At 43.5% G+C, this 20,803-nt stretch overlaps 1 protein-coding gene across 6 annotated transcripts in view; it reads left to right on the forward strand.

Annotated features, from left to right (window-relative positions):
- dennd2b (DENN domain containing 2B) overlaps positions 1-20,803 on the forward strand; it is a 521,803-nt gene that overhangs the window by 227,762 nt on the left and 273,238 nt on the right. For all 6 annotated transcript variants that reach the window (XM_063061873.1, XM_063061872.1, XM_063061875.1 and 3 more), the window contains one exon: positions 15,868-15,972. In XM_063061873.1, coding sequence (XP_062917943.1) covers positions 15,899-15,972 — 74 coding nt within the window. In that variant the 5' untranslated portion in view covers positions 15,868-15,898. The remainder of the gene's footprint in view (positions 1-15,867; positions 15,973-20,803) is intronic.

Consider the following 20,803-nt stretch of genomic DNA (forward strand, 5'->3'; position numbering starts at 1 on the left):
ATAAATATACAGTAATTCAAAATGCACATCAAGTGCACAACCCTGGAAGACAGTAAACAGCTCACTGTCCTAGTGATGAGACCTTGGTAGTGGCAGGGCATTCACAGTTCCACAGGCTGGGGGAGAAAGCTGTTGCCTAGTCTGGCAGTCCTAGTCCTGATACTCATTTACCTCCTTCCTGACACTAGTGGATCAAAGAAATTGCGGGAGGGGTGGTAGGGATCCTCAACAATGATCACCTTCTCCTGGGTCCCCTCCTCCTTCCCTTCCTCCTACAGTCAACTTTCCTCTCCTATCAGATTCCTCCCTCCCCAGCCCTTTACCCTTCCTACCCACCTGGCTTCACCTATCACCTTCTAGCTATTCCCCTCCCCCCCCACCTTTTATTCTGGTGTCTTCCCCCTTGTGAAGTACTTAAGGGGAATATGAAGGGAAACTTCTTCACTCAGAGGCTGGTGTATGTATAGAATGAGCTGCCAGCAAAAGTGGTAGATGCGGGTTCAGTTTGTAACATTTAGGGTAAATTTAGATAAGTACATGGATGGGAGAGATTTGAAGGAATATGGCTGCACAGATAGATGGGACTGGACAGAAGTTCAGGTCAGCATGGGCTTAACGGACCAAAGGTACTCTTTCTGTGTTACACTACTCTCCAATTCTATGATGTAGGGAGGTGAATCTTCAGGGAAACTTAAAGAACAGTGGGCTGAAACCCTATTGACAAAGGGACAGCCTCTGATTAGAACTGAAGGGTCATCTACTAACTGGCCAAGTTCCCAAAACCTGTTGTCATTGCTCCTAGACAGAAATTGGATTTTACTACCTCTCAAGCATTGTTAAGAATAAAGAGCCAAAGATACTATAAAACCATTACAAACAACTAAACTCTGTTCTGTCATCCCACTCCAGCCAGCTTTAAGAGTGGAAGCAGATCAACTGTGAGAGGGGCAATTGCACTGCTATAGTGTCTATTAGTACATGGACAATATAGTCTGTATTGTAGTGAGAATGGGTCAAGATTTAATGTCCATTGGCATGTGGGAATTCTAGGAGACCTCCAGTCTCCCTGATAACTACATCTTCACAAAGTGCATCGAGCCTTAGCTCCCTCGAGACCATGTTAAAGAACCGGAGCTGCAGCTGGGTTGTAGTCACCCCTGGATTGCAGGAGACAGAGGAAAGGGGACTAGGCAGCCGGTGCAGAGTACCCCTATGGCTGTTGAGCCATTGAGCCACCCAGCCAGACTCGAGGAAAGCTGTGTGGGGGGCGGGAGTGGAGAAGAGGAATACAGTCGTGATAGGGGATTCCATAGTTAAAGGAACAGACAGGAGATTCTGTGGACGTGAAATAGGTATCCAGATGATATGTTGCCCAGCTTCTAGGGTTATAGATGTTCCAGATCAGGTTTGCAGCATTCTAAAGGGGGAGGGTGCATAGCTGGAAATCACAGTACACATTGGCACCAGTGACATAGGTAGGGAAAGGGAGGAGGTCCTGAAGAGAGAATTTAGGAGCTAAGTAGAAAGCTGAAAAGCAGGGCCTCCAGGGTAGTAATCTGTGGGTTGCTGCCCATGCCGGACACCAGTAAGGCTAAGAATAGGATGATTTGGCAGATGATTGGGTGGCTGAGGAATTGGTACAAAGGACAAGATTGCAGATTTCTGGGTCACTGTGATCTCTCCTGGGTTAGGTATGACCTGCACAAAAAGGATGTATTGCATGGGAACCCAAGGGAAGCCAATATCCTTGCACACAGGTTAGGTAGAGCTGTTGGGGAGGGTATAAACAGGAGCATGGGAGCTGGAGTGATAGGGCTGAGGATGGGGCATTTGGTCTACAAGTAGATGTAGTGTGTAGTGAGACTGTGAGGAAAGACAGGCAGATGACAGGGCAAAATTACAGTCAGTGGGATCAGTTGAAATGTAACATGGGAGCAAAATCAGAAAGGGTGACAAACACAGGATTGAAGGTGTTATATTTGAATGCATGCAGGATACAGAATAAGGTGGCTGATCTTATAGTCCATTTAGAGATTGGCAGATATGATGTTGTGTGCATCACTGAGCTGTGGCTGAAAGAAGATAACAGTTGGGAGCTTAACAACCAACAACACATCGTATTGAAAGGACAGGCAGACAGGAAAAGAAGATGGAGTGGCCCTGTTGGTTTTAAAAATCAAATCCTTAGGAAGAGGTGATATAGGATCAGAAAACCTAGAGGGTAAAATTAAGAAACTGCAAGAGTAAAAAAACTTTGAGAATTACGAGGAGTAATTGATAAGTTCGTGGCCTATGGTAGGAGTCAATTTTAGAAAACTTAGCACATTTATTTTTCCTACATTTACACACTTAGTCCAGCAGTCGTGGAGCATACGGATCCCTTCTTTGTAGAAGTCAGCGTCTTGGACCTCCAAAAAGTGGTCCACAGCAGGGGTGATTGATAAGTTTGTGGCCTACAGTAGAAGGAGATGAGTTATTAACTTCAAACTTTCTGCGTGTTCACTCAAAGAGTTGAACTGCACGTGCATGTAACAAGAGCTGTATAACTCGTGTCCTTCTGCCTAAGGCCACAAACTTATCAATCACCCCTGCCAAGACGCTCTTGTTACATGCACGTGCTGTTCAACTCTTTGAGTGATAATGCAGAAAGTTTGAAGTTAATAACTCATCTCCTTTTACCTTAGTCCACGAACTTATCAATCACCCCTGCTGTGGACCACTTCTACAAAGAAGGGATCCGTATGCTCCACGACTGCTGGACTAAGTATGTGCATGTAGGAGGGGACTATGTTGAAAAATAAATGTGCTAGGTTTTCTAAAATTGACTCCTTCTACCTTAGGCCACGAACGTATCAATCACCCCTCGTATATACAGGACTCAGAACAGTAGCCAGGATGTGGGATACAAATTACAATAGGAGATGGAAAAGGCTTTTCAAAGAGGCAATGTTATGATAGACATAGGGGATTTCAATTTGCAGATAGATTGAGAAAATCAGGTTGGTGCTGGATCCCAAGAGAAGTAATTTGTCAAGTGCCAATGAGATGGATTTTTAGAGTAGCTTGTGCTTGAGTCCACAGTGGGAAAGGCAATTCCGGATTGGGTGTTCTGTAACGAACCAGATTTGATTAGTGAGCTTAAGGTAAAGGAACACTTAAGGTAAAGGTGATTATAATACGATAGAATACATCCTGCGAGTTTAAGAAGAAGAAGATAAAGTCAGCTGTATCAGTATTACAGTGGAGTAAAGGGGATTACAAAGGCATAAGAGAGAAGCTGGCCAAAGTTGATTGGAAGGTGACACTATCAGAGATGATGGCAAAACAGCAATGGCTGTACTTTCTGGGAGCAACTGGTTAGATACATCTCAAAGATGAAGAAGTATTCTGAAGTGAGAATGACAGTTCCTTTGCTGACGAGGAAAATCAAAGACAGCATAAAGGGAAAAGAGTGGACAAATAATATGGCAAAAATTAGTGGGAAGCTAGAGGCTTTAAAAGTTAACAGAAGGCAAATAAAAAAACCACAAGGAGATGAGATGAAATATGAAGTTACGCTGATCATGAATATACAAGAGGATACCAAAGTTTTTTTCCGATATATAAAGATAAAAGAGGGTGAGAGTGGATATTGGACCTCTAGAAAATGACGCTGGAGTGGTGGTAATGGGGGAGAAAGAAATGGCAGATGAACTTAAAAAGTATGTTGAGTCAGTCTTCACTGTGGAAGGCACTATCAGTATGCCAGGGACTTGCGAGTGTTAGGGGGCAGAAGTAAGCATAGTTGCTGTTACTAAGGAGAAGGTGCTTGGGAAGTTGAAAGTCTATAGGCTTTTTAGGTCACTTGGACAAGGTGGACTACATCCTAGGGTACTGAAAAAGGTAGCTGAAGAGATTGTGGAGGCATTAGTATTGATCTTTAAAGAACCACTAGGTTCTGGAAAGTTCCAGAGGACTGGGAAATGGCAAATGTCACTCCACTCTTTAAGAAGGAAGGGAGGCAGATGAATGGAAATTATAGGCCAATTAGCCTGACTTTGGTGGTTAGGAAAATGTTGGCATTCACTACTAAGGAGGAGTTTCGGGGTACTTGGAGGCACATCATGAAACAGGCCATAGTCAGCATGGTTTCCTTATGGGGAAATCTTGCCGGAAAAATCTGTTAGAATTCTTTAACAAGCAAGATAGACAAAGGAAAGTCAGTGAATGTTGTATAGTTGAATTTTCAGAAGGCGTTTGACACGGTACCACACATGAGGCTACTTAACAAGCTACATGGTATTATGGGAAAGATACTAGCATGGGCAGCAGATTGGCTGACTGGCAGGAGGCCAAGGGTTAGAATAAATGGGGCCTCTTCTGGTTGGCTGCCAGTGAATTGTGCTGTTCCACAGGGATCAGTGTTGTGACTGCTTCTTTTCACGTTATATGCCAGTGATATGAATGATGGAATTCATGGCTCTGTGGCCAAGTTTGTAGATGATACAAAGATAGGCGGAGAGACAGGTAGCATTGAAGCAGGGTGTCTGCAAAAGGACTTGGAAAGATTGTGAGAATGGGCAGGTAAGTGGCAGATAGAATGTAGTGTAAGGAAGTGTATGATCATGCATTTCAGTAGCAGGCTTAAAGGCGTGAGCTATTTTTTAGATGAGGAAAAAAATTCAAAAATCAGAGGTGCAAAGGGACTTGGGAGACCTCTTGCAGGATTCCCTAAAAGTTAACTTAAAGGTTGAGTCAGTGGTAAGGAAGGCAAATGCAATGTTTGCATTCATTTCGAGAGGACTAGAATATGAAAGAAGGAATGTAATGCTGAGGTTTTATAAGGCATTGGTTCGACCGCACTTGGAGTATTGTGAGCAGTTTTGGGCCTCTTATCCAAGAAAAGATATTTCATTGAAATGTATCGAATATTGAAAGGCCGAGAAAGAGTAGATGTTTCCTATATTGGGGGGGGGGGGGAGCCTTTAGGACCAGGGAGCACAGCCTCAGAGGAGGTATTTCTTTAGCCAGGAATTTCATTGCCACAGATAGGTATGGAGGCCAAGCCATTGGGTATATGTAAAGCAGTGGTTGATAGTTTCATGTTTGGTTCAGGTGTCAAGTGTTGTGGGGAGAAGGCAGGAGAATGGGGTGGAGGGGGATAATAAATCAGCCATCATGGAATGGTGGAGCAGACATGATGGGCCAAATGGCCTAATTCTGCTCCTATGTCTTATGGTCTGTATATGGGTAGTACTTGTCTAAAGCATGTGGTGCTCATTTGCTGTTCATGCCATGTAGTCATTACATCATCCCATTGACTTATGAGGCACTGTGTGGGAAAAGACAAAAAGTTTTAATTTCCAGATTCAACCTACCCTTCCCCACCTTACTATTATTAGACACACATAAACATAAATGAATTAATAGTAATAGATCATTTAACTTATTGGCAACAACCTATGAAGTATGTCTCTTAAAAGTTATTATAACATTGTTGAGAATACGTTGTTGTTTTCTTCCGACCTTTCTAACTGGAAGGTCAGTCCAGCATCTCGAGGGAATTTCCAAACATGCTCAGTTCCTGGAATCACATTGAAGACATGCCTGAAATATTTTACTTGAAGCTTAGATATTCTACATGATTTGCTGCTCTTGCACCTGGTGGTTATATTAAATTCCTTCATAAGACCTAAGACACAGGAGCAGAATTAGGCCACTCAGCCCATCGAGTCTGCTCTGCAATTCCATCATTGCCAATTTATTATCCCTGTCAATTGAATTCTCATGTTTTCTCCCCAAAACGCCCTAACTAATTAAGAACCTGTCAACCTCCACTTTAAATATACCCTTTGACTTGGCCTTCACAGCCATCTGTGGCAAGGAATTCCACAGATTCAGCACCTTCTAGCTAAAGAACTTCCACCTTACCTCTGTTCTAAAGGGATGTTTTTCTATTGTGAAACTTTGTTCTAGTCTAGACTCCCCTTCTGTAGGAAACATTTGATGGTATGAAAAAATTACGGCAAGCATGTGTAGAGTGATATGTTTTGGTAGCTATAGAAAATGACATTTCTGACTAATGGAAAAGTTGTTTCATGGACATTTCTCAGGAATAGAGTCCTTCCATAATGTGGGGACTGCCTGTGTCCTACTTGCCTTGTTGGCCTGACCTACCTGTACTTCAGGGATACTTGGGCATGGACATGGAATAAAATGAAGTACAATGTTGGAAAGTGTATGGTTATGCACTTTGGCAGAAAAAATAAACGGGCAGACTATTATTTAAATGGGGAAATAATTCAAAGTTCTGAGATGCAACGGGACTTGGGAGTCCTCGTACAGGATTCCCTTAAAGTTAACCTCCAGGTTGAGTCGGTAGTGAAGAAGGCAAATGCAATGTTGGCATTCATTTCTAGAGGAATAGAGTATAGGAGCAGGGATGTGATGTTGAGGCTCTATAAGGCGCTGGTGAGACCTCACTTGGAGTACTGTGGGCAGTTTTGGTCTCATTTAAGAAAGGATGTGCTGACGTTGGAGAGGGTACAGAGAAGATTCACTAGAATGATTCTGGGAATGAGAGGGTTAACATATGAGGAACGTTTGTCCGCTCTTGGACTGTATTCCTTGGAGTTTAGAAGAATGAGGGGAGACCTCATAGAAACATTTCGAATGTTAAAAGGCATGGACAGAGTGGATGTGGCAAAGTTGTTTCCCATGATGGGGGAGTCTAGTACGAGAGGGCATGACTTCAGGATTGAAGGGCGCCCTTTCAGAACAGAAATGTGAAAAAATTTTTTTAGTCAGAGGGTGGTGAATCTATGGGATTTGTTGCCACGGGCAGCAGTGAAGGCCAAGTCATTGGGTGTCTTTAAGGCAGAGATTGATAGGTATCTGAGTAGCCAGGGCATCAAAGGTTATGGTGAGAAGGCAGTGGGACTAAATAGGATAAAATGGATCAGCTCATGATAAAATGGCGGAGCAGACTCGATGGGCCAAATGGCCTACTTCTGCTCCTTTGTCTTATGGTCTTATGGACATTGTGATCCCTTTGCTCAAATGAGTATGCGAGAGAGAACTCAAGATTCAAGATTGTTCCAGTACACAAATGTAAAGCAAAATGAAATGATCGTTACCCCTGATCCGATGCAGCACAAAAAATTAAGATAAAGAACACAACAATAAAAACACACAATAAATATAATTACTTAAGATAGTTTGTGTATGTATAGATTGTTTGTATGTCCATAAAGTGACAGCAGGCACAGGAGTGTCTGTACAGAAGGTGACTGACAAGAAATGATAAAGTTGTGGTGCTTGGGGGTGTGGAGGGGAGGGTTCATGGACGGAGGTGTTGATCAGCTTTGCTGCTTGGGTAACATAACTGTTTTTGAGTCTGGTCATCCCGGCATGACAAGGCAAGGCAATCAATCTCTGAAGAGTATCTGTCTCGTAAAGGCACTGCCCAGGACAAAGCAATGGCAAACCACTTCTGTAGAAAAATTTGCCAAGAGCAATCATAGTCATGGAAAGATCATGATCACCCATGTCATACAACATGGCTTATAATGAAGGAACAGTCCTGGCATGGGTGCTATGTAGGGAATTGGACAAGTAATTCATGAGTAGGGTGGGTGGGATCCTTCATGATGTTACTGGCCCTTGCGTGGCACCCTTCTGTGTACATGTTGGGTAGGCTGATGCTGGTGGTGCATTGGGCAGTTTTAACTACTTGTTGTGAGAGCCCTTCTGTCTGCTGCAGTACAGTCTCCGTATCATGCAGAGATGCAGCTTGTTAGGGTGCTCTCTACTGCACATCTGTAGAGTGACGTGAGTATAGCTGTACATAGTCCAGCTCTCTTCTGCCTCCTCAGAACGTAGAGGCATTGGTGAGCTTTCCTGACTGTGTATGTGTCTCTGGGACCATGAGAGGTTGTGCGAGATGTGCATTCCCAGGAGTTTAAAACTGCTTGCAGTTTCCACTGCTATGCCACTTAATGTCAAGAGTGGTGCGAGTTCTCCTGAAGTGGTTGCCATTGAGGAAGAGGTTACTTAAGCTCTTTCACCTCCTCTCTGTAGGCTGTCTCATCATTGTTGGTGATGAGCCCCAGCATGTCCTGTCATCGCAAACTTGACAATGTGATTACTCAGATGTTTGACCATGCAGTCACGTGTGAGCGGAGTTTACAGCAATGAGCTCAGCACTCAGCCTTGGGGGTGGGGAGGACCTGTGTCGAGGATGATTTGGGGAATGGAGTGGTTGTGCATCCTGACTATCTGAGGTCTGTTGGTGAGGAAGTTTATAAAATCCGGATCATATTACGATCGAGGAACGTGTTTGTAGACTGGATATTGAACTTTTTGCTGTTGGACCGGCTATATTCCACCGAGATGCAACACTGGGCGTTATGGGAGGTCGTTCCTGCCTGTGGCCATCGAACTTGCAGCTCTTCCCGTGGAGGGTCAGACACCCTGAGCTAATAGGCTGGTCCTGGACTTATTTTCCATCTAGCATAGTTTGCATTTTGTTGTTTGATTGCTTGTGGTTTTTGTATTGCTATATTCATGCTCTATTCTTGGTTGGTGTGGCTGTAACGAAACCCAATTTCCCTCGGGATCAATAAAGTATATCTATCTATCTAAAACAAGAGAAATGTGATTGAGATTGTTCTGAGACTCAGGCTTGGACCTGATGGGTTTAATGGCTTCCTTCAATTTTGTGGAGGCATATGACAATATATTAATCAATGCATTGTGAGATTATTAAATCCTGGGCTTTTTATGTTTATTATTAGGAGAAGGTGGATGACTTTAGCCAGTTTGTTCAACTTTCAAACTGCTCAAGTGATTCTATTAACTTTTTTTCATTTTGGCTCTGCAGTGATTTGCATGGCAACAGGCACAATGTTCTTTGTGACACAGCACATAGTTACTTCCTCTGCCAGTAGACACTGGAAATCTATTTACAGGAATAACGTTACAGTAATAACAAGCATTGCACAAGTGAAGGTAATATTAGAGGCACAAATGTTGATGGAAGACTCCGTTTTGGAGATCTGAGAAGCTCCATCTTGATTTTACTTCCCATGTTAGAGAATAAAAGATGATGGGAAATGGGCTGTTTGATTAAAGGCTATCAGAGCAAACTTAGATCCTGTGGATGTAGGTTGAAGAAAAAGAGCCTGAAAAATAAAACAATCCCTGGAGAAGCCCTGTTTTCATTCAGGAGGAAGTTATGAGATACACCACAAAGTGCATTGTTTTACACATGAAGGAAATGACAGTCCTTACCAAAGTGCTTCCAAGTGATGTTATCGCACAAGAAATAAGTTATCCATTAATATAAGTCCCACTCAGTATGATGCTTCTGAGCTTAATTGCCTTGACGCTGCATCAGGGCCGCAGTTTGGCTCCATAATGGCCATTTTAAAACTCAAAATATGCAGCTGGTGGCTTCTTTTTGACCAAAGAATCAAGACAGTAATGGATGGGGTAGGGCGCATTTGTTTAGGATATCAATAGTTCCATTTAGTATCAGAGAATGTATACAATATACAATCTGATATTCTTGCTCTTCACAAACATCCACAAAAACAGAAGAGTGCCCCAAAGAATGAGTGACAGTAAAAACATTAGAACCCCAAATCCCCCCTACACCCCCTCCCCACTTACTTTAGCAAAAACAATTAGCACCCTGCTCCCACCAAGCAAGCAATAGCAAAGCCCCCAATAAAGACCATGTTCTGGAGTACAACAGCAACGAACCATTCACCGGATCATTCTCATTCTCTCTCTCTCTCTCTCTCTCTCTCCTCTCTCTCCTCTCTCTCCTCTCTCTCCTCTCTCTCCTCTCTCTCCTCTCTCTCCTCTCTCTCCTCTCTCTCCTCTCTCTCCTCTCTCTCCTCTCTCTCCTCTCTCTCCTCTCTCTCTCTCTCTCTCTCTCTCTCCTCTCTCTCCTCTCTCTCCTCTCTCTCCTCTCTCTCTCTCTCTCTCCTCTCTCTCCTCTCTCTCTCTCTCTCTCTCTCTCTCTCTCTCCTCTCTCTCCTCTCTCTCCTCTCTCTCCTCTCTCTCCTCTCTCTCCTCTCTCTCCTCTCTCTCCTCTCTCTCTCTCTCTCTCCTCTCTCTCCTCTCTCTCCTCTCTCTCCTCTCTCTCCTCTCTCTCCTCTCTCTCCTCTCTCTCTTTCCCCCCCCCCATATTATATATATATATTTTTTTTTTACATATATATATATAGGAACAGAGAGATGTCCCACAGTGAGAGGGGAGACCTACAAAAACAAACATCTCACTGATTTACGGTGTTAAAGTCTGCCACGTTGCTTTTTTCCCCTGAGTTCTCCGACTCGAGAATAAGCAACCAACTCTCTCCCACTAACGAGAGAAAGAGAGCGCGATCCAAGTACTGCATCCCCAGTGGCTGATCTGCTGTTCCCAACATTCCATTTTCTCCCGTGACACTTCAGTCAACGGCACTGGCTTAGATTTGGCTTGTCCCCAGGGCCACAAAGCCTCAGAACCAAGGCACGAAGCATAATCACTTTTGTTGATTAAAATGATGTGTTACAGTTTCAATAGTCTGAATGATTAAGCTCATACCTACCATTTATTTGTGCATGATTTATGGAGGCGCAGAAAGAATGGCTTCTGCAGAAAATGTAGCACTTGGTATATAGTATTGTTAAACTTGAATTATTATGAGTTATGATTAACAGCAATTTGTGGTCTGAATACACCTTTCATTGCAAATTTTACTTCTTGATTACTTGAACAAGATAGGTCAGGAGTATTATCTCCCCTTTCCAATTGATGTTCTTGTTCAGACGACCATCCATCTTTCTACCCTTTCACATGAATGTACAAACGAGCACAAAATTAGAATGCATTTTCTTTACAGTTTGTTTACAGTGGATATGTTTTAGATATTAAACCAATGAACTAAATTAACAAAAGCACCAAATCCAGCCAGAAATATTAAAAGTGACTTAAATCGTGACTTAAAAGTGACTAAATTGCATGCATGATGGCACTGGTGACCCATGGTGACGTCTTGCAGGCAGCTTACAAAACTTCAGAATATACTTCCTTTGATCTACTCTCACTGCAATCTTCAGCCTGTGATGGCTCAGTCCAGACAAGCCAGATACGTCGGCAAGACCCAAGGGCTTCTCGATACACAGGAAGGACTGGACTTCTGATTCAGAGAAGGCAAAAGTTGGGGGTCTGTGTTTCATGATAACCTCTTTGTGGTGCTTGAACACAGTGTCTTGTCACACTCTTGTTCCTCTGTCCTGGAACTTCTAATGATTAAGTGCCAACCATCATACTTCTCAACAGAGTTCTCCTCCATGATTCTCACTGCAGCTAACGTACCATCAAAGACTGATGTTGAGCAGGCACTTGATGTATTGATTACTGCTATCAGCAAGCAAGAAACAGCCGAGCCCTGAGGTCTTTCAAATCATAGTCGGGGGACTTCAATCAGGCTTGTTTGAAGAAATCTCTGCCCAATTGTTGTCAAGTTATCACCTGCAGCATTAGGGGTCCCAATACACTTGACCACTGCTATACTATGATTATGAATGCCTATGGTTCCATGTTTAGACTGCATTTTGGCAAATCTGATCACTTGGCTCTTCCTACCTGCATTCAGGCAGAGGCTAAAGAGCAAGGCTCCAGATATAAAGACAACAAAGAGGTGGTCGTGGGAGGCAGAGGAGTGGCTATGGGATTGCTTTGAGTCAATGGCCTGGGCCAGGTTCAAGGACTTGTCAGAGGATCTGAACGAATACACCATGGTTGACACAGACTTTATAAAAACAGTTGTAGATGAGTGTGTCCCCACAAAATTATTTCTGCAGAGAGCCAGATCAGTGGCATGCAGGACTGGCAACCAAGTAAAATAGAAGAGGTCCAGGTACGATTTCCGGAAAGCCATTTGATGTGTGAACTGGCAATTCCGGATGAAACTTGAATCACTAAAGGATGCTCGACAGCTGTGGTAGAGCTTGAATGCCATCACCTCATACAAACTGAAACCAGGTGGCATAGGTGACAACGAGGCTTCACTCCCAGAACTCAGTACCACTTATAAAAGTTGCTGGTGAACGCAGCAGGCCAGGCAACAGCTCTAGGAAGAGGTGCAGTCGACGTTTCTTGCCGAGACCCTTCGTCAGGACTAACTGAAGGAAGAGTGAGTAAGGGATTTGAAAGTTGGAGGGGGAGGGGGAGATCCAAAATGATAGGAGAAGACAGGAGGGGGAGGGATGGAGCCAAGAGCTGGACAGGTGATAGGCAAAAGGGATACGAGAGGATCATGGGACAGGAGGTCCGGGAAGAAAGACAAGGGGGGGGGGACCCAGAGAATGGGCAAGGGGTATATTCAGAGGGACAGAGGGAAAAAAAGGAGAGTGAGAGAAAGAATATGTGTATAAAAATAAGTAACAGATGGGGTACGAGGGGGAGGTGGGGCATCTGCTCTCAGGATGAGGCTTCTCGTTCTAGGACGAGGGAGATGTCTTCCTTTTTTAAAGAAAGGGGCTTCCCTTCCTCCACTACCAACTCTGCTCTTAAACGCATCTCCCCCATTTAACGTACATCTGCTCTCACTCCATCCTCCCGCCACCCTACTAGGAATAGGGTTCCCCTGGTCCTCGCCTACCACCCCTCCAGCCTCCGGGTCCAACATATTATTCTCTGTAACTTCCGCCACCTCCAATGGGATCCCACCACTAAGCACATCTTTCCCTCCCCCCCCCTTTGCATTCCGCAGGGATCGCTCCCTACGCGACTCCCTTGTCCATTCGTCCCCCCCATCCCTCCCCACTGATCTCCTTCTTGGCTCTTAACGTTGTAAGCGGAACAAGTGCTACACATGCCCTTACACTTCCTCCCTTACCACCATTCAGGGCCCCAAACAGTCCTTCCAGGTGAGGCAACACTTCACCTGTGAGTCGGCTAGGGTGATATACTGTGTCTGGTGCTCCCGATGTGGCCTTTTATATATTGGCGAGACCCGACGCAGACTGGGAGACCGCTTTGCTGAACACCTATGCTCTGTCCGCCAGAGAAAGCAGGATCTCCCAGTGGCCACACATTTTAATTCCACATCCCATTCCCATTCTGACATGTCTATCCACGGCCTCCTCTACTGTAAAGATGAAGCCACACTCAGGTTGGAGGAACAACACCTTATATTCCGTCTGGGTAGCCTCCAACCTGATGGCATGAACATCGACTTCTCTAACTTCTGCTAATGCCCCACCTCCCCCTCGTACCCCATCTGTTATTTATTTATATACACTTTCTCTCACTCTCCTTTTTCTCCCTCTGACCCTCTGACTATACCCCTTGCCCATCCTCTGGGTCCCCCCCCCTTGCCTTTCTTCCCGGACCTCCTGTCCCATAATCCTCTCGTATCCCTTTTGCCAATCAACTGTCCAGCTCTTGGCTCCATCCCTCCCCCCTCCTGTCTTCTCCTATCATTTTGGATCTCCCCTCCCCCTCCAACTTTCAAATCCCTTACTCACTCTTCCTTCAGTTAGTCCTGACGAAGGGTCTCGGCCTGAAACCTCGACTGCACCTCTTCCTAGAGATGCTGCCTGGCCTGCTGCGTTCACCAGCAACTTTGATGTATGTTGCTTGAATTTCCAGCATCTGCAGAATTCCTGTTGTTCAGTGCCACTTATGCTTGCTTTGGCCATCAAAATATGGGGGCACCTTCATGAACTCCAACAGCCCCCGATGACCGTGATTTCAGTCTCTGAGGCCAACGTAAGAGAGTGAATCCTTCATTAGGGTGAATCCGCGGAGAGCATCCAGCCTGGAAGGGGTACCTGGCCGATTATCAAAGACCAGTGCTGATTAACTGGCTGGAGTGTTCACCGATATCTTTAACCTTTCACTTCAGCAATCTGAGGTACCCACTTGCTTTGAGCAGGCTGCTCTTATGCTCTGCTCACTTTATACTTATGACTGTGAGGCTAAGCACAGCTTCAATGCCATATTTAAATTTGCTGACAATACCATTGCCGTTGGCTTCAGGAGGAGGAAAATGGAGTTCCATGAGCTAGTTCCCATGGGGGATGAGACGTGGAGTGAGTCAGAAACTTTAAATTCCTTAGTGTTAGTGCATTTCAAAGGATATGTCCTGGGTACTGCATGTAAGTTCCATTATGAAGAAAGCACAGAAACCCCTCTACTTTCTTAAAAATTTGCAAAGATTAGCCATGACATCTAAAACTTTGACATACTTTTATAGATATGTGAAGGAGAGCATATTGATTGGTTGCATCACGTCCTGGTATGAAATCACCAATGTGCTTGAAAGGAAAAGCCTTCAAAAAGTAGTGGTCCATCACAGGTAAAGCCTTCCCCACCATTGAGCACATCTACAAGGAGCAGGAAAGCATCATCAAGGACCTCCACCATCCAGGCCATGCTCTCTTCACACTGCTGCCATCAGAAAGAAGGTACAGGAGTCTCAGGACCCACACCACCAGGTTCAGGAACAGTTATTACCCCTCAACCAGCAGGCTCTTGAACCAGAGGGGATAACTTCACTCATCCCATCTCTGAACAGTTCCCACAACCTGTGGACTCACTTTCAAGGACGCTTCATCTCATGTTCGTGTAGTTTGTTGTCTTTTGCACATCTGTTGCTTGTCCATCCTGTTGGGTGCAGCCTTCCATTGATTCTATTGTGTTTCTTGTATTTACTGTGCATGCCTACAAGAAAATAAATCTCAGGGTTGTATATGGTGACATATATGTACTTCGGTAGTAAATTTACTGTGAACTTTGACTTGCGGGGGAAGCGTGAGAGATCTGCAGAAGGAACTCTATGATGTCAGCCCCTTGGAGTTGTTTGCAAATTTGTAAAACTCAGTCCCAAAATATGTTTGCCTGGAGCTTTAGTTTATGATCAGACCCTTCTCCAACATTCATTCCTGTAACTTCTTTGAGCTTTTAGAATGTTTTCTCATAACTCTGCTGCTTGCTTGCTGAGTGTTGACAGGAAATGGCCAAATACTGATAGTGCAATGTAAACTACCCTGTTTATAAATAAGAATGATGTGGGGCAGTGTGTGGTGTTTCAATATAATGTACCATAGCGAAGTAGATTATGGGTTCAGACCACCAACCACCATGCACAAAAGTTTTCCATTTACTCATGCTGAAGCACTGAATACGAAGATTCAGCACAGAGCAGAAAAGACATTCACTGTGGGAGTCAGAGTCGTTTACAGTCTGAGGCGTGTAAATAGGTTTCCTGGTCAGGTAATGGTATTGCAGAAAGGTAAAGAGGAACTCGAAAATAAAACACAACTCAGTAGCACAGTTTATGCAGCTTCTTTGCATGATGTGGATAATAGAATGTTTCATTAAAGTTTTGATTTGTTGCATGCGCCGAGCTGTTGCCATTCCAATGTTAATACTTGTTTTGTTAAAGCCTCGCAGCCATTTCTTCAAGTGCAAAGCTGAAAGCATTTGTCACACAGCTAGAACAAGGTTGCTACTGAAAGAAAACCATCAATTAGTTAAATGTAAGACCTGTCTATGTCAGTCGATCGCTTCCCAGATTTGTATTGTGGCTTAGTATCAAACTTAGTTTGAATTACACTGTGCTGAAGCCTTTTGGAAATTTTTGCCATGCTAAAGGCTCTGCATAAATGTAAGTTGTCTTGTTACCTATCTGGAACTGTAACAGCAATCTTGTGTATAGGCTGCCATATAATAAACTTACATCCAAGTTCATACTATGCATTGGATCCAGCAAAAAACAGAATTGACAGTTTTTTTTCTTTGTGAAATGTTGATAATGCTGTGCTGTTACATTATTCTCCACTGAAATACAGTGCAAGTAATTAACGTGTCCCTTTCCACTGCAGGTGACCAGGGACTCTGAGGAGATAGGTAAGGATGACTGCCAACAAGAATGCCAGCACCACTCACACAGCTGGAACATCTAAAGCAGTTCGTGACGCAAGCACCAGGTGAGGGACAAGCTCCATATTGTTGCAGCAGCTGCTAACATTTCTATATCTAAGGAAATTTTTTGCAGAATTTCTCATGACCCTTTCAAGGTAACTCAATGAAGTAGGGAAGTGGTAGCCTGACCTTATAGCATACACAATTTGTCCTTGTCACTTTCCATAGATAAGAACAAGGCCTGACTTGTCAGAATTTAATTTTCGTCAATAAAAGCCTACTTGTCCACACATTTCAGGACAGAAACTACTGTTGTCAACGTTTAAACAAAATACTGACCCAAACAGCCGAGGCCCAGCTCTACAAGAAGCATCTAAGAACAAGACAATTTCTAGAACTGTCATCAGAAAATACAATGAGAACAAAAGTTAATTGGAATAAGTTTCCTCAAGAATGATGGGAAACATCAGCCATGACTCATGCAAGCTCAACAGTGGCAAAATCTAGTCTCAACAAATACTTAGTTTTGATACAAATTTGAAAGATAAATATATGACTTGACAATGTGAAGCAGAGTTCCTCTCAGAGCTGGGGTTACTTTCCAGCTGAATGTTAAGTGGCTGCCTGGAAATTTCTGATTGAAAATTTTTTCTGTATGAAAATTTTAAACACTGAAGGGCAATTTTCTAAAGCAGAGATCTATATTTAGCAGTTGCTTTTCTCTCTCTATTTTTAATACATTTTCATTAGCAGTAGAGTGAACAGTATGTCAAAAGCCACAACAGCACATAGTCATTTGTGTACAGACAATGAAAATGCTTTTAGGCAATGCATTAAACCCTTTAGAAATGATGCAGTTAGCTTGGAGCATTATTTAATTGATTGAAGTTAACAAAAAAAACCTATCATCTGAATATTCAAAAGAAGCAACAAATAAGTGAGAAAATAAATCTACAGATAAAGGTACCGAACTTTGAAATGCTCAATTATTGGGCTCACAGCTGGAACAAGGGAACTAATGGAAGAATGCAGAACTCTATAAAGTGGGAACAGAATGGTGCTAAATGTTAAAGCTTGGGAGCCTGTCTGAGATACTGAAGTGCTGGTTTGGGGACTGTGGTTTTGATGGACTGAGTCAAGGTCTCTTTGGGGCTTCCTTCTGCTGTTGTTTGCATGTTGGAGGGTGTGGTTTGGTGTTGGTGGGGGAGGAGGGGGTAATTGCTTTTGCTGCTTGTGCGAAGTTGGCTTTGAGGTTTCTACCTCATTCTATGGGGTTTCTTGTTTCATGGATGTCTGTGAAGAGTACAAGTTGCAGGTTGTTTACTGTATACATACTCTGATATTAAAATGGATTTTTCAATCTTTGATCTATGGAATACACAGCATAAAAACCGTGAACAGAGTGCAACTTCTCCAACGCTTGGTGAATTCAGAACCAACCAAAATAGTAGTGGTGGATTGTTACAATGTACACTGCTGTTGTAATTCTTATCAAGCGCTGTAGTTAATACCATAAATATAAAAGCAAAATTTAGTTATTAATTACCTTCCAAATTTTGAGATGGCATTAAAGTCTAGTATGCCTTCTTAGGATTTGACCGCTAAGTTTCAAAGAACAGGTCATCATGCACACAGTGGCCAGTTTATTAAGTACCTCCTGTACCTAAAAAAAAAGTAGACACTGAGTGTATATTTGTGGTCTTTTGCTGCTGTAGTCCATCCACTTCAAGGTTTGATGTGTTGGGCATTCAGAGATGTATTTCCGTACACCACTGGCTTCCTGTCAGCTTGAACTAATCTGGCCGTTCTCCTCTGACCTCTCATTCACAAGACATTTTCACTCAGAGAACTGCCACTGACTATATGATTTTTTTTTGGGTTTTTTTTGCACCATTCTCTGTAAACTGTAGAGATTGTTATGATCCTAGGATATCAGTCGTTTCTGACTCAAACCACCCCGTCTGGCACCAACAATTATTCCACATTCAAAGTCACTTGGGTCACATTTCTTCCCATTCTAATGCTTGGTCTGAAAAACAGCTGAACCTTTTGATAAAGTCTGCATGATTTTATGCTTTTAGTTGCTGCCAGATGATTGGCTGATTAGATATTTTCACTAACAAGCAGGTGTACCTAATAAATTAGCCATTGAGTGTTTACTTGTAATGTTCTTCCTTCTGAGCTGAGGTTATGGTCATCATCAGGTGCCATGCCCAGCTTGAGCTTTGACTGCCATGGCCCACACACTCCTGTTTCGGATCAAGTGGTATTGTGGTATCAATTCATTGGTATTCATTTCCAGTTCTCTGGCTGCTGTCCCCATCTCATTTGTCTTCATCTTCCTCTTTCTTCCCTTCAATCTTTCCCATAGTTACCGTGCATTCTAACTCCTCTTTCCTAATCGCATGTCCAATGAAGTTACGTTGCCTTTTCATGATCTCATACATTATTTCTCTTTGTGTTTGCTCTGTTCATGATATCCTCATTAGATATTCATTTCATCCATGATATTCATTGCATCCTCCTCAAGAACCATATCTCTGCTGCTACAATTCGTTTCCTCATGTTACTATATATTGTCCAACATTCTGAGCCATATAACATAACTGGATAAATGTAACATTTCAGTACTCTGACGTGGGTTGTCGTGCCTAGTTTAGTGTTGGTCAGTATACTCTTCATTCTCGTAAAGGTATCTTTTGCCATCCCTGTTCTTCTTTTGATGTCCAAGTCGCACCTGCCATCTGATGTCACCCAGCTTCCTAAGTAGCAAAAGTTCTGTACTTGTTTTATGTCTTCCCCATTTATTCTCAGCCTGCAGATAGGATTCTCCTTCTTTTTGGATATCACCATACATTCTGTCTTATTTGCAATTGATAGATAGACCCATTTTGCACTTTCTTCAACAATTATATCAATTAAATTTTGTAGTTCTTCCTCCGTACTTGCAATTAACACAGTGTCATCTGCATATCTGAAATTATTGATGTTTTCACTGCCAACTTTGATTCCCAAGGTGTCTCTTATTTTTTGTAATATTGTTTGACTGCACAGATTAACTAAATCAGGGGAGAAAACACACCCTTGTCTGAACGCCTCCCTTGATTTTTGTAAACTGACTCACTTCTCCATCTATTCTTACAGCTGCAGTTTGTTCCCAGTACAGATTTCTGATTAGGCGGAGGTCTTTCGAATCTAGATCTAGAGTTTTCTGTGATATTTCAAATGAGGTATTGTGCTTCACTTTATCAGATGCTTTTGTGTAGTCGATCAAACAAACAAACAAATCTTTTTGCACTGAATAGCTTGTTCTGATAGTATCCTGAACATCAATATTGCGTTCCTTGTACCTTTGTCTTTCACAAAACCACATTGTTCTTTACCTATTTCAGCTTGTATCACTTTTAGCTCTTGTCATCAAAATTCTTAGAAGTATCTTGGTGATATGACTCATTAAACTTATGGTCCTATGTAATTCACATTCTATTGCTCCAGGCTTCTTAGGAAGAGTGATAAATACTGATTTTTTTCATCTCTTCTGGTATTATTCCAGTCTCATAAATGTCATTGATTAAATCAGTAAGTTTTTCAATTCCATAATCTTCAAGGGCGAAAATTTGTTCTATTACTAATTCATCAGGACCTGCTGCCTTTCCTTTCTTCATCTTATTGCATTACGAACTTCAGATTTTAAAATACTTGGAGGTTATGGTAGCGGATCTTAATGCCAATGTTGAGTAGTCATGTGATGGTTCGGACAACAACCTTTTTTTGGCTTCGCAATTCACTACTGCAAAGCCTCTTCCAGTGATGCCTACATTGAAGAAGATTATATCTTCTCTTCGACGGGAGTTCAGTGAAACCATCTCTCACTGCTCCCTATCTGTAATTTCTTCGGCTCTTCAACTTTTTGACCACATTTTGACTCAGGCTCGCTATCACTGCCATATATCCTTCCTTGGAACGTGCCTCCGCTGCCAACTTACTCCAGTTGGCTGTAGGATTCGTTTTCAAGCCTCTCAATTTGGACCTTCTGAGGATCCCAGGTACTCACATTTTATTGACTCTGCCTCTCGTCGCTTCTCACATCAAGCTCTGAAGCGACCCTCTCTGCCATGAGGAGGTATTTGGTGTCCCTATCCCAGACCCTTCCACACCTTCGGGACACTTTCTTTGCCGTCTGTAATGGTCCTACCTGCTATTTCATGCTCCGTCGGATCCATGTCTGCAATCGCCGTTTTTTTGTGTCATGTTAGGCAGAGATCGCAAGATCTTACATCTGCAGACCCCAGAGCCTGCCGGCCCCGACGCTAGCGGGCATAAAGTTCAGATTGTGGCCGCTGCGATTGATCTCGCCGGCTCCAACACCACAGGGCATATTCAAAACCCGGACTCCAGCAACAACCATGGACACCTTCAAAGCGATTGTGCAACCACCAACTGCGACTCCAGCCTTGAACTCCAGGCCGGGTCTTTATGTGCTGCTATTGTGACTCCTGTCTCCCCTTCCCCTACCACCACTCTGCAACTCCGTCTCCCTCAGATCCCACCATCAGCTCCTGGGCCCTCAGAGGCTCCATCTTCCTCTCACCCCAACCCTCCCCTCTTTCCCCCCTCTGATCCCAGCTCTCGTCCGTGCCGGGTCTTTACCATCCCCTGTGACCTTCAGCAGAATGCTCTGTCCTCAGTAAGGGCCTCACCTTTGTCCCCCTTCGCCCACACATCAGCGAGTTCCGCGTACACCATGATGCGGAACTCTTCTTTCGCCATCTCCGTCTCAGAGCCTACTTCTTCGGCAAGGACTCTTCCACACCCACCGATGGCCCCTTCTCCCATCTTCAACCCTCCTCCTCTTCGTGGACACCCCGCTCTGGTCTTCTGCCTGGTCTGGATCTC

The sequence above is a fragment of the Mobula hypostoma genome, chromosome 11 (assembly GCF_963921235.1).
Source record: "Mobula hypostoma chromosome 11, sMobHyp1.1, whole genome shotgun sequence".
Classification (NCBI taxonomy): Eukaryota; Metazoa; Chordata; class Chondrichthyes; order Myliobatiformes; family Myliobatidae; genus Mobula; species Mobula hypostoma.